The sequence below is a fragment of the Phoenix dactylifera genome, chromosome 1, assembly GCF_009389715.1.
Source record: "Phoenix dactylifera cultivar Barhee BC4 chromosome 1, palm_55x_up_171113_PBpolish2nd_filt_p, whole genome shotgun sequence".
NCBI lineage: Eukaryota > Viridiplantae > Streptophyta > Magnoliopsida > Arecales > Arecaceae > Phoenix > Phoenix dactylifera.
The window spans coordinates 3497625-3509630 of NC_052392.1; the positions used below are offsets into that span (position 1 = coordinate 3497625).

At 40.3% G+C, this 12006-nt stretch overlaps 2 protein-coding genes across 2 annotated transcripts; both read left to right on the forward strand.

Annotated features, from left to right (window-relative positions):
• The first annotated feature begins 284 nt into the window (after window positions 1-284).
• Window positions 285-8767, forward strand: LOC120104219 (putative disease resistance protein RGA4). The gene is made up of 2 exons (XM_039114985.1): window positions 285-829; window positions 8059-8767. The coding sequence occupies exons 1-2, from the start codon at window positions 285-287 to the stop codon at window positions 8765-8767; spliced, it is 1254 nt and encodes a 417-aa protein (XP_038970913.1).
• A 36-nt stretch (window positions 8768-8803) lies between these two features.
• On the forward strand, window positions 8804-10486 carry LOC103699254 (putative disease resistance protein At3g14460). The gene has a single exon (XM_008781296.2). The coding sequence runs from the start codon at window positions 8804-8806 to the stop codon at window positions 10484-10486; it is 1683 nt and encodes a 560-aa protein (XP_008779518.2).
• The last annotated feature ends 1520 nt before the right edge of the window (window positions 10487-12006 follow it).

A 12006-nucleotide genomic window follows, 5' to 3' on the forward strand; every position in this document is an offset into this window, starting at 1 on the left:
CACTAAAATCCAAAATGAAAGAAAATAAAAAAAAACATTTGAAATTAAATAAGCGATGGACCATGCTAAGCCCACTATCACTGCTATTACACCAAACCAAAACTAAGCTAGGGCATCTTTGGAGTAAAGTAATGAAATAGCTCTTCCATATCGCATATCGTGTTTCGGACGAATGGAATGGTATTAACGGTCATTAAATAGCTGTCTTTGTGGAGAGTGCATGAAGTACACTACCATTTCCGACTCTCCATCCTCCCATCATCTTGTACTTGGAGAAACAAAGGATGGCCATGATCGCAGATGCCTTCGTCTCCAACTTGTGTAACACGCTATTAACCTATGGAAAGGAAGAGGCTGCCAAGATCTTGGGTGTGCCTGAGGAAATCAAGAAGTTCCATAGGAGGCTGAAGAGGATGCATGCCGTTCTCGCTGATGCAGAGAATAGACGCTTCGACGATGAGGCCATCAACCTTTGGCTGAACGAGCTGCGAGATCTCATGTACGATGCAGACGACATCATCGATGAATGCCGAATCGAGGGGGAGAAGCTTCTCAACTCAAACTCATCCTCATCTCATGATGCTGAGTCGGTACGTTGTTGCTACCCTCCCATTGCTTGCTTGCACAAAGTTGGATTCCGTCATGAGATTGGCAATAGAATTAGAGATCTTAACCTGAGGCTTGATGAACTTACCAAGGACAAAGCTGACCTCCATCTTACACCTGCTCCCCATGATGACCGTTGTAAGAGTAGAATAAGCCGCAAGACATCTCCTGTACTTGTTGAACCTGATCTTGTGGGAGAGAAAATTGAGGATGATACAAGGAGGTTGGTGGACCTGTTGACCAAAGAATATAAGAAAAAAATCCCAGTCTTTGCTATTGTCGGCATGGGTGGGATAGGCAAAACTACTCTTGCTCAGAAAATTTACAATGATGAGAAGCTTCGGGACAACTTCAACCAAATGCCACGAATTTGGTTGTGCGTGTCCCAAGAATTCTCAGAGTCCGATTTGTTAGCAATATATCTCCTAACTAAATAAATAAATCTATAAATTCAATTAATAAAAATCTTAAAGGAAATAATATACATGCATATCATTCGGCATCCAAATAATTCTATTTTAATACAAAATAAATCTATTCTAGCACAAAATAAATCTATGCATTTAATAAGTTTATATCATAGAATTTCAAATCCTACCAATCTACTAATATTAAATTAAAAATAAAGGTAGAAGAAAGTAGCCTGATTGAAAGCAGGTCGAAGCGCGTAGACGCTGTCCCAAAGAAGTATTTGCCCCCACGTACGGGTCACCCGGCAATCCTTCTCGGAGATACGACGACCCTACAACCTCTTCTTCGGCACGTCTCGGAAGAAGTCAAAACGAACCCGATCGGACTTGCAGATCCAGCAAAGAGCAGTATGAAAAGAATAAAATAAAACTGAATAAAAATGTAAAAATGAAAATCGGAAGTGGCTAAGGAGAAGAAGAATTTTTCCAGAGTTTTTCCACTATTTTTCTATATATTTTTTCGTACTCAAAAAGAGATGAAATGGAGGGGTTTATATAGGGATTTAATCGGGGGCAATATGGTCTTTTCGGCGGACGCGTCCGCGCCTTCCGCGGACACGTCCGCGCTCTTCTCGCAAACGTGCGCCAACGGGCGCACGCGTCCCATTTAATGCAAACGAAAACGCCAACGAGCGTTTTCGTTTTCAAACGAGCACGCGGCCGCGGCCGCGGCCGTTTCCAGAATGAAATGCGTAACGCCCGCTGGGCGTTACCTTTTTTTTCTCTCAAACGCGCACGCGGCCAAATTTCGGGCCGCGTGCGCATTTAAATTTTTCCCAACAATCCCTCACAAAAATTTAAATAATTTTAAAATCAAAATAAAATGCTGGATATCTTATATTATGTAATAGGTGTAGGTACCTTTCGGTTTGAACCTTCACTTAGTGACAATTGATTACATCTGTGGAGCCAAGGTGGTCTTAACCTTGAACCTCGGTCCATGGCTCAGATTAAATCAACAGCACACATAATATAGCCCGATCTGGGTTCTAAGCGGGTTGCGCTATTATGGCCATGCGCAGGTATCTATCATGTGCTTTTTAGGGAATCGCCCATTTCCCATAATCGCGGCCTCACGATTGCACATATAGGTGAGTCCTAATAAGGAAGCTAGCAAGGAAGCTCCTGCCTCTTGGGTCTCGGACTCATTAAGAGTTATACAAACGAACTCATCCTACCGCTTGCTTTTATGAGCACTAGCGCCATAGGGATGAGGAAAACATGAAATAGTGCTCCTCTTAGTCACACTCCGGTTTGTTTCTACCCATTGAACCTTTTAAGGTTGGGTTCCCACCGTGGTGATCTATCTTTATGGGCTAAGCCCCATCCCCCTCGACGACTCTAGAACCACTGTTCTAGATAAACCTTTTGTAAGCTGATCAGCCAAATTATTTTCTGATTTTACAAAATTCAAGGCAATAACATTATTTTTCAATTTATATCTCAATGATTTATGACGTACTTTTAAGTGCCTGTTCATTTTTACATTGGCATTTTCTTGGTTGCACTTATCTATTGCAGATTTACAGTCACAATGTAAGGAGACAGGTGGTAAAGGTGACTCATCTACAGGAAGGTCTATAAGTAGATCTCTGAGCCACTCAGCCTCAGTGCTAGTAGTGTCTAAAGCTATCAGTTCAGACTCCATGGTACTCCTAGATATTAAGGTTTGTTTGGTGGATTTCCAAGACACAGCAGCACCTCCTAGGAGAAAGACGTATCCTGTGGTGGATTTAACATCTAAGGTATCGCTGATCCAGTTGGCATCACTATAGCCTTCTAGAACAGCAGGAAACCCACTAAAGTGCAAACTATAGGACTTGGTACCCTTAAGATACCTAAGAATTCTCTCTAATGCTGTCCAATGATCTCTATTTGGATTAACAGTATATCTACTAAGTCTATTTACAGCATATGCTATGTCTGGCCTAGTGTAGTTTGTTAGGAATCCTAGTGAGCCTATGATTTGAGCATATAGGCTTTGAAGGACAGGAGTTCCTAAGTTCTTCTTAAGATGAGTAGAGGGATCAAATGGAGTAGAGACAGGCTGACAATCGGAATAATTAAATTTATTAAGTATCTTGTCAACATAATGACTTTGGGATAACTCAATACTTTTTGCACTTCTAATTATTTTGGTATTTAAAATTAAGTCAGCTTGTCCCAAGTCTTTCATATCAAACTTATTACTTAAAAATTGTTTTACTTCATCAATTATCTGAAGATCTGTCCCAAAGATCAGTATATCATCTACATAAAGGCACAAGATCACAAATTTGTGTCCAACTCTCTTATGATATACACATTCGTCTGTACTATTGATTTCAAATCCAAATGTCATTATGGTTTCATCAAATTTCAAGTGCCATTGCTTAGGTGCTTGTTTAAGACCATAAAGAGATCTGACTAGTCTGCAAACTTTATTTTCTTGGCCTAGGATTTTAAATCCCTCTGGCTGGTCCATATAAATTTCTTCATTTAAGTTTCCATTTAGAAAAGCTGTCTTAACATCCATCTGATGAATCACTAATTTATGAATGGAGGCTAATGCTATAAGGACCCTAATAGTAGTAATCCTAGCTACAGGTGCATAAACATCAAAGAAATCTACACCAGGTCTCTGAGTAAAACCCTTGGCAACTAATCTAGCCTTAAATTTATCTACAGAGCCATCAGGCCTAAGTTTTTTCTTAAAGATCCATTTGCATCCTATTGTTTTACAACCAGAAGGAAGATCAGTCAATTCCCAAGTATGGTTTTGGATAATTGATTGCATCTCATTGTCCACAGCTTCTCTCCAAAAAGGTGAATCCAAAAATTTCATTGCGTCCTCAAAGGTAGTTGGAGAGTCTTCTATTAGGAAGGTATAAAAATCATCTCCAAATGTTTTCTCTACCCTGGATCTTTTACTCCTCCTAGGTTCTGCTTCTACTTCTATTGTTCTTGTCCTTATTCTACTAGAGCTACTAGCTATACCGCTATCTACTCTAGTCTTAAGTGGAAAGGTTTCTTCAAAATATGTTGCATCTCTGGCTTCTATGATAGTGTTGTTACTAATATCATTTATTTCTGAACTTATTACCAGAAATCTATTGGCATTACTATTGGCTGCATACCCTATGAATATGGCATCCACTGTTTTAGGGCCTATTTTCTTTCTCTTAAAATCAGGTATTTTTACTTTTGCCAAGCACCCCCACACTTTTAAATAGCTAAGATTAGGTTTTCTATGTTTCCAAACTTCATATGGGGTTAGATCATTATTTTTAGAGGGAATCCTATTAAGGATATAACAGGCTGAAACAAGAGCTTCCCCCCACAAATTTTCTGGCACTCCTGAGCTTATAAGCATGGAGTTCACCATATCCATTAAAGTCCTATTCTTCCTTTCTGCTACTCCATTTGATTGGGGAGAATAGGGTGCAGTCACTTCATGAATGATTCCATGATCTTCACAGAATTGAGTTATGTCATTTGATGTATATTCACCTCCCCGATCTGATCTAAGAATTTTAATTTTCTTTTCCTGTTGGTTCTCAGCTTCAATCTTAAAAATTTTAAATTTGCTGAGCACCTCATCCTTGGTTTTAATTAGGTAGATGTAACAGAACTTCGATAGATCATCTATAAATGTTACAAAGTATCTGTTACCTCCCCTAGAAGTTCTACCAGAGTCACAAACATCACTATGAATCAACTCTAATAGATCAGAATCCCTATTAACAGATTTAAAAGGCTTCCTAGGGAGTTTGGCTTCTACACAAGTTTGACATTTCTCATGGTTCTTGAGATCACTTTTTGGTATTAGATTTAGGTTCATAAGTTGCTTAATTGAATTATAATTTACATGACCTAATCTACCATGCCAAATAGAAGGAGGCTCTATATTCATAATCAAAGGATTTTCATTTATTGAAGGAGCTATTACATTCAATTTGAACAATCCTTCACTAAGGAATCCTTTTCCAATAAACATAACACCATGAGAAATTACAACCTTATTGGACTCAAAAACAAGACGAAAGCCTTGCTGGACAAGCAAAGAACTACTAATGAGGTTTCTCCTAACAACTGGAATATGTTGGACGCCGTGCAGTGACAGGACTTTTTCCAGAGGTAAGCTTTAAGTCCACACGTCCTACTCCTAACACACGTGCCTCCGAGCTGTTTGCCATGATCACAGCTCCTCCACTTGAGATCTGGTAAGAAGAAAATCAGGAACGATCCGAACAAATATGAATACCAGCTCCGGTATCAATCCACCAATCTAGTGCTTGTAAAGTCATGTTAACTTCAGGAGTGAAGGAAACAGACCTGAAAGCTGTCTCAGAGGAGCCAGCGCCGGAAGTCACCATGTTGACTTGAGCACTGGATGTGTGTGGACCCTTCTTCTTAGATTGAAGAGGTGCAGTCTTCTTATAGAAGCACTGTGGAGACAAATGGTTGGTCCGACCACACACATAACAGAAACGAGCACCACCTTCCTCTTTCTTCTTCTTCTGCTCCTGGGATTGAATAGGCTTCCCATTGTAGTGGTGGTTAGGGTTTCTAGGGTTGTAGGGTTTCTTCTTGAAATTCTTACGGAAGGGTCGGTTCTGATTTTTTTTAGGAGGAGCTTCTACATTATATGCATTATTTTTAGATCCAGTAGAGGTATTATTTCTGAGCCTATGCTGCTCTTCAATCCTAATGGAGTTTAAGACTTGGGTTAGGGTGAGAATTCCTTGGGTATGGCTCAGGGTCTTAGCAAAATCAGACCAGGAAGTAGGTAGTTTATCTATCAAACAGGCTACCTGGAATGATTCATCCAAATTGGTTCCATTAGCCCTAAGCTGGTGGATCAGGGTTTCAAATTCATGAATTTGGTCATTCATAGGCTTTGAGTCCACCATCCTAAACTTATTGAAATCGGAGGCCTTGAACCTCTTTACCCCAGCATCATCAAGACCATATTTGCTATCTAGGGTGTCCCAGAGTTCTTTGGCACTCTTGGCTGTGTAATAGATATCATACAGCCTCTCAGAAAGAGCACCTAGAATTCTATGGATACAATGATAATCTATCTCATCAGGTGTCCTAGAGGGTGTGCTAGTGGAGGCAGAATGTTCAGTGTTGGAAGAGATAGTTGGGTTGGACCCGTTATCAACTTCGATCGTACTTTCACCTATGGCTGAGATTAACCCTAATGTGGTGAGCCAGAACCGCATTTGGTTCTGCCACCTCCTAAAGTTATGGCCATCAAATTTTTCAGGTTTGGCACTAAGATGGTCACTAGTGTTTGAGGCCATAGGATCAGGGTTACAGAATAGTGACAGAAACCTGATTGAAATCAAAGAAATCTATGTCAAAAGATTGCAGTAATATTTATATTGAACTTTGGATGTCTAATTGATATATCCAAAAAACTAATAGCCAGATCAGCTCCAGATCGGTGGTGGAGCACTAGGCTCACTTAAGTACCAGCCTTTCTTAGGCACGTATGCCTTTTTGACAAGCTTTTCTTAGACACTATTAGTTAGTGGATATAATCACTAGAAATCACACAAATTCAATATTTAAAATAACCTAAATGCAAATTTAAATTAGATATTGTGGATTAACTAATTTCAAAATTTTTCGTTTGAATTTTCCGAATTAGCAATGATTGATTACTAATTTAGTAGTAGCAAATCAATTATTTTAATTGAGATCTAAAATATCAATTTAATGAATTATATGTTAGATTTGAATTATTGCCTTATTGAAATAATTGATTACTAATTTTATGGCAAATCAATTATTGTAATTAAGATCTAAAATGTCAATTCAGCGAATTAAAATATTTATTCCTTTATTAGAATAATTTATTGAGATCTAATAAGTCAATTCAATAGATTAACTATTATGTATCAACCAATTTCCGAATTTTCCGTTTGAATGGGATCTGGAAATTACTCCTTGAGAAGTCCAAATGGAGGTATAATAAACCTCTTGGAGGTTAACCAAATTATTAACTCTTTAGAATAATTTATTATTGATGATGTGCTAGCAAAAACAATTATTGCAATTAAAATCTAATATGCCACAATTGTAATAAAGAATTTAATTAATTATATATTACTAACAAAAAAAAATACTTCTTTGGATTGTTAGCAATATATCTCCTAACTAAATAAATAAATCTATAAATTCAATTAATAAAAATCTTAAAGGAAATAATATACATGCATATCATTCGGCATCCAAATAATTCTATTTTAATACAAAATAAATCTATTCTAGCACAAAATAAATCTATGCATTTAATAAGTTTATATCATAGAATTTCAAATCCTACCAATCTACTAATATTAAATTAAAAATAAAGGTAGAAGAAAGTAGCCTGATTGAAAGCAGGTCGAAGCGCGTAGACGCTGTCCCAAAGAAGTATTTGCCCCCACGTACGGGTCACCCGGCAATCCTTCTCGGAGATACGACGACCCTACAACCTCTTCTTCGGCACGTCTCGGAAGAAGTCAAAACGAACCCGATCGGACTTGCAGATCCAGCAAAGAGCAGTATGAAAAGAATAAAATAAAACTGAATAAAAATGTAAAAATAAAAATCGGAAGTGGCTAAGGAGAAGAAGAATTTTTTCAGAGTTTTTCCACTATTTTTCTATATTTTTTTCGTACTCAAAAAGAGATGAAATGGAGGGGTTTATATAGGGATTTAATCGGGGGCAATATGGTCTTTTCGGCGGACGCGTCCGCGCCTTCCGCGGACGCGTCCGCGCTCTTCTCGCAAACGTGCGCCAACGGGCGCACGCGTCCCATTTAATGCAAACGAAAACGCCAACGAGCGTTTTCGTTTTCAAACGAGCACGCGGCCGCGGCCGCGGCCGTTTCCAGAATGAAATGCGTAACGCCCGCTGGGCGTTACCTTTTTTTTTCTCTCAAACGCGCACGCGGCCAAATTTCGGGCCGCGTGCGCATTTAAATTTTTCCCAACACGATTTACTGAGATCCATCATACATCAAGTTGGAGGTGATCCTGGACAGGCCAAGGAGAAGGAAGTGCTTGAACCCATGCTTAGCGAATTACTCGGGAACAAAAAATTCTTTGTAGTCTTGGATGATGTTTGGGATGCACAAGTATGGGATAAGCTATTGAGAAATCCCTTGCAGAGTGGTTTGGCAGATAGTAGAATTTTGATAACAACTAGAAATATAAACATTGCTCAACAGATGGGTGCCATATACACTCATATGGTGGATAAGTTGTCTCGAGAGGATGGTTGGTCATTAATTTGCAAGATGGTGTTTGAGGAAGGCGAGGAAGGAGATATGCATGAGTTAAGTGATATAGGAATGAAAATTGTAGAGAAATGTGATGGCCTTCCCCTTGCTCTTAGGACTACTGGGGGACTTCTTCGAACCAAGGTAAAAAGGCCATTGGAATGGGAAAAGGTCCTTTCTAGCTCAGCATGGTCTTTTACTAAGCTTCCGGATGGGGAGATGGGTGCTTTGTACTTAAGCTATCAGCATTTACAACCTCCTCTCAAGCAGTGCTTCACTTGCCTTTCATTATTTCCCGAGGACATCCTAATTGTTAAAAATCGGTTTGTCAGAAGTTGTATTGCAGAGGGCTTTGTAACATCCGAAGACAATACACCCTTGGAAGATGTGGCGGAAGGATATTGGGAGGAGTTGATGCAAAGGAACCTCCTATAGCCAGATCCTATATATTATGAACAATTCGTTTGTAGGATGCATGACCTCCTGCGATCTCTAGCTCACCATATAGCAGGGGATGAGTGCTTCGTTGGAGATGCACGAGCATTTGAAAACAAGATCACGTCCTCCTCCTCATCATCATTGATAAAATTACGCCGTTTATCAATTGTAGATAAAAAATTAGAAACCATACCAGACTTTATAATGGAACAGACATCCTTGAGGACCCTGTCATTCTTCCATACCCCACTTATTCGGGATCTTCCAAGAGATCTCTTCAGAAAGCTAAGGAGTTTAAGGGTCCTCAACTTACGTGAAACAGCCATTAACAATCTACCAACTTTCTTGGGAGATCTTGTACACCTTAAAACTCTTGATATCTCTAATACTTCAATAAGAGAGATACCAGAGAGCATAGGGAATCTTAGAAATCTCCAATTCCTGCTCCTTGAGAATTGTGAATATATGCACAACCTCCCTAATGGTGTCGTGGGGTTAATCAATCTAAGGGTTTTGGATGTCGAGAATGTACCACATGATGGTCTGCCTGTAGGAATAGGGAGACTGGAACAACTACATTCACTTTGGGGATTTGTAGCGAATGGTAGCGAGGGCTGCATATTTGGAGTAGGAGAAGATGACAGGGAGCAGGAGCACAAGGGACATCAACACAGGAGGTTCTGCACCTTGAAGGAGTTGAAATCCCTCTCCCAGCTCCGGTATTTGATTATACAAAACTTGGAGAGGGTATCGAACAGGGATGAAGCAAGAGCTGCAACACTTAAAGCCAAGCCCCATCTTCTCTACCTAGATATGCATTGGGCACTAGCGAACAACACTTCTGAAGTGCAGCAGCCTCGTGCAAATGATTACGAGGAGGAAGATATCAGGAGAATAGGGGAGGTATTCGAGGAGCTCTGCCCACCACCATGCATTGAAATTCTTAGAATCAATGACTACTTTGGCCGTGAGTTTCCCAACTGGTTGATGACACCGTCCTCCTCGTCGTTCCGCAACCTGCGAAGGCTGGAACTGAAGAATTGTGCTCTATACCAGCAAATTCCACCCTTGGGAATGCTTCCACAACTAGATTACGTCTGGATCAATGGTGCTTCTGCAGTCCTGAGAATCGGGCCCGAATTCTTGGTGCTGGCGGGTGGTAGAGCTGGTGGACAAAAAACAGACTCTTGCTTCTCCTCCTACTTCCCCAAACTAGAGCAACTTGGATTTAAAAACATGCCTAATTGGGAAGAATGGCGGTGGCAGTCGGAGGAGGACAACCGGACAACATCGTTGCTACCTTCTCTCAAGTCATTGGGAATTGATCGATGCCCGAAGTTGAGGTCTCTACCGGAGAGCCTCCTCTGTCATGCCACCGCCCTGAAGAAACTATACATTGCTGGTGCCCACAGCCTGAGAGAAATACAAAACCTCCCCTCTCTTACAGAATTGATCTTGATTAGCAACTCAAATTTGGAGAGAGTGTCGAACCTTCCGGCACTAAAATTTTTGAGGATTCATCATTGTGAGAAGTTGAAGGTTGTGGAGGGTGTGGATGCCATGGAGCACATTCTGCTTCATAATCGAGAAGGGTCTCTCCCGGACTGGTTAGTAGGTGCTGGTGAAGAGCAATCGTGCTTCCCTTCCCTCCACAAGTTGACTCTCAAAAACAGAATCTGTCGCCGAGGGCTGCCCGATTGGCCTCTGATCCGATGACACGACACCCATCTCATGTTGAAACAATCAACAAGTATGGGCCAACGACAGTCAACTATACAAGAAAAAGGTCAGAAATGGTTTTCACCTCTACGTAACCTTTCATTCGTCTTTCTATAGCTATGAATGGAAGATAATTGGCAAATAGGCCCATCAATTTATTCTTCATATTTTGCAGCTGCTTCAGCAAGCCAGGGATGGATGGTATACTACTCGGCAACTATTTGATATTTTGCATCATTCTCATCCTTTCAGGTACATATCATGACCTAATCGCTCCTTTTCTTTCTGATATCTAATCCTCTTTGCATGTCCTTTCAAGAGACGATATCTGATACCAGTTCTTTTCTTCTTTTCTTTTCTTGCCTGCCTTCTTTTATTGAATACATGGAATTAATCCTTGTGTGTATATTGCATGATCTATACCTTTTTGTGCAAGACTTCAACCCAGGGACTCTAGCAAGAAAGAAAAAAAATCTGTCAGGTCCCAGATGATATGCATAGCAATTCCTTACATTAACTGGCTACCGTATGATTGCTCATCTTAGTTTCAGTTTGAATACCGTATGATAAGCAAAGATCTATCAAGTTGTTTGTCTTTCCACCCACCCTTCTGCTTTTGTATGATTTATCAGGCCCGACAGATAAGCTGAAGTCCTTGTTTCTAGAGGCTTCTCTCCAACTTTAGTAGTAGCTTTCATTCTAGCAGGGTCTTGGAACAAGCAACTACCCATCTATGGTGCTAATCCCGCAAACCACTGGCTGTTAACATAGCATGAATGGACAATTATAAGTTGAGATTTTAATCTTGTGCAGAGAAAGGATCGATGACTGCAAGATGATGGTGTTCCCAATTTTATTCTTTCACCTGCTTGGACAACGGTGTTCTCAAATTTCATTATTGTAACAGCAAGATTCTCCCAATTCCTTCAAGCATTCCACAAGATTTTTCAAAAGCAAATTAGCACTCGAAAACATGAGATCATGCTTGTCTATGTAACAAAATTGTGATAGAGAAAACATGTTGTATGTCTATGTTCTATTGAAAAAGTTCTTTTGATGCATCTATCAATAATTCAATATGACCATATGAAAACCGTTGGCCCCAATAATTGGGCTGTTATTCATTTGATGATCCACTACAAAAGAAAGGATATCTCCCGGCGCTTTTTTTGGTCTCTCCCGACGCTTTTAAGCGTCGGCGAATTTCCAGCCCACGCACCGCAAAGCGTGGGTCAGACGTCGGGCAGGTGGGCGTGGGTCGGATTTAACCCGACGCGTCAAAAAAGCGTCGTCGCTCTATGCCGACGCTTTTAAGCGTCGTTCATTTTATACGAAAGCGTCGGCGTACTTGAACCGACGCTTCCCACCGTATTTTGTGTTGGACTATGCCGACGCTTAAAAGCGTCGGCTTATGCTACTTGACCGACGCAATAAAGCATCGTTAAACATCAAACCTATGGGTTGCGAACTTCTGGTAGTTGTGAACTTGAGGTAATTGTTTCTTTTTTTTTTTGGTC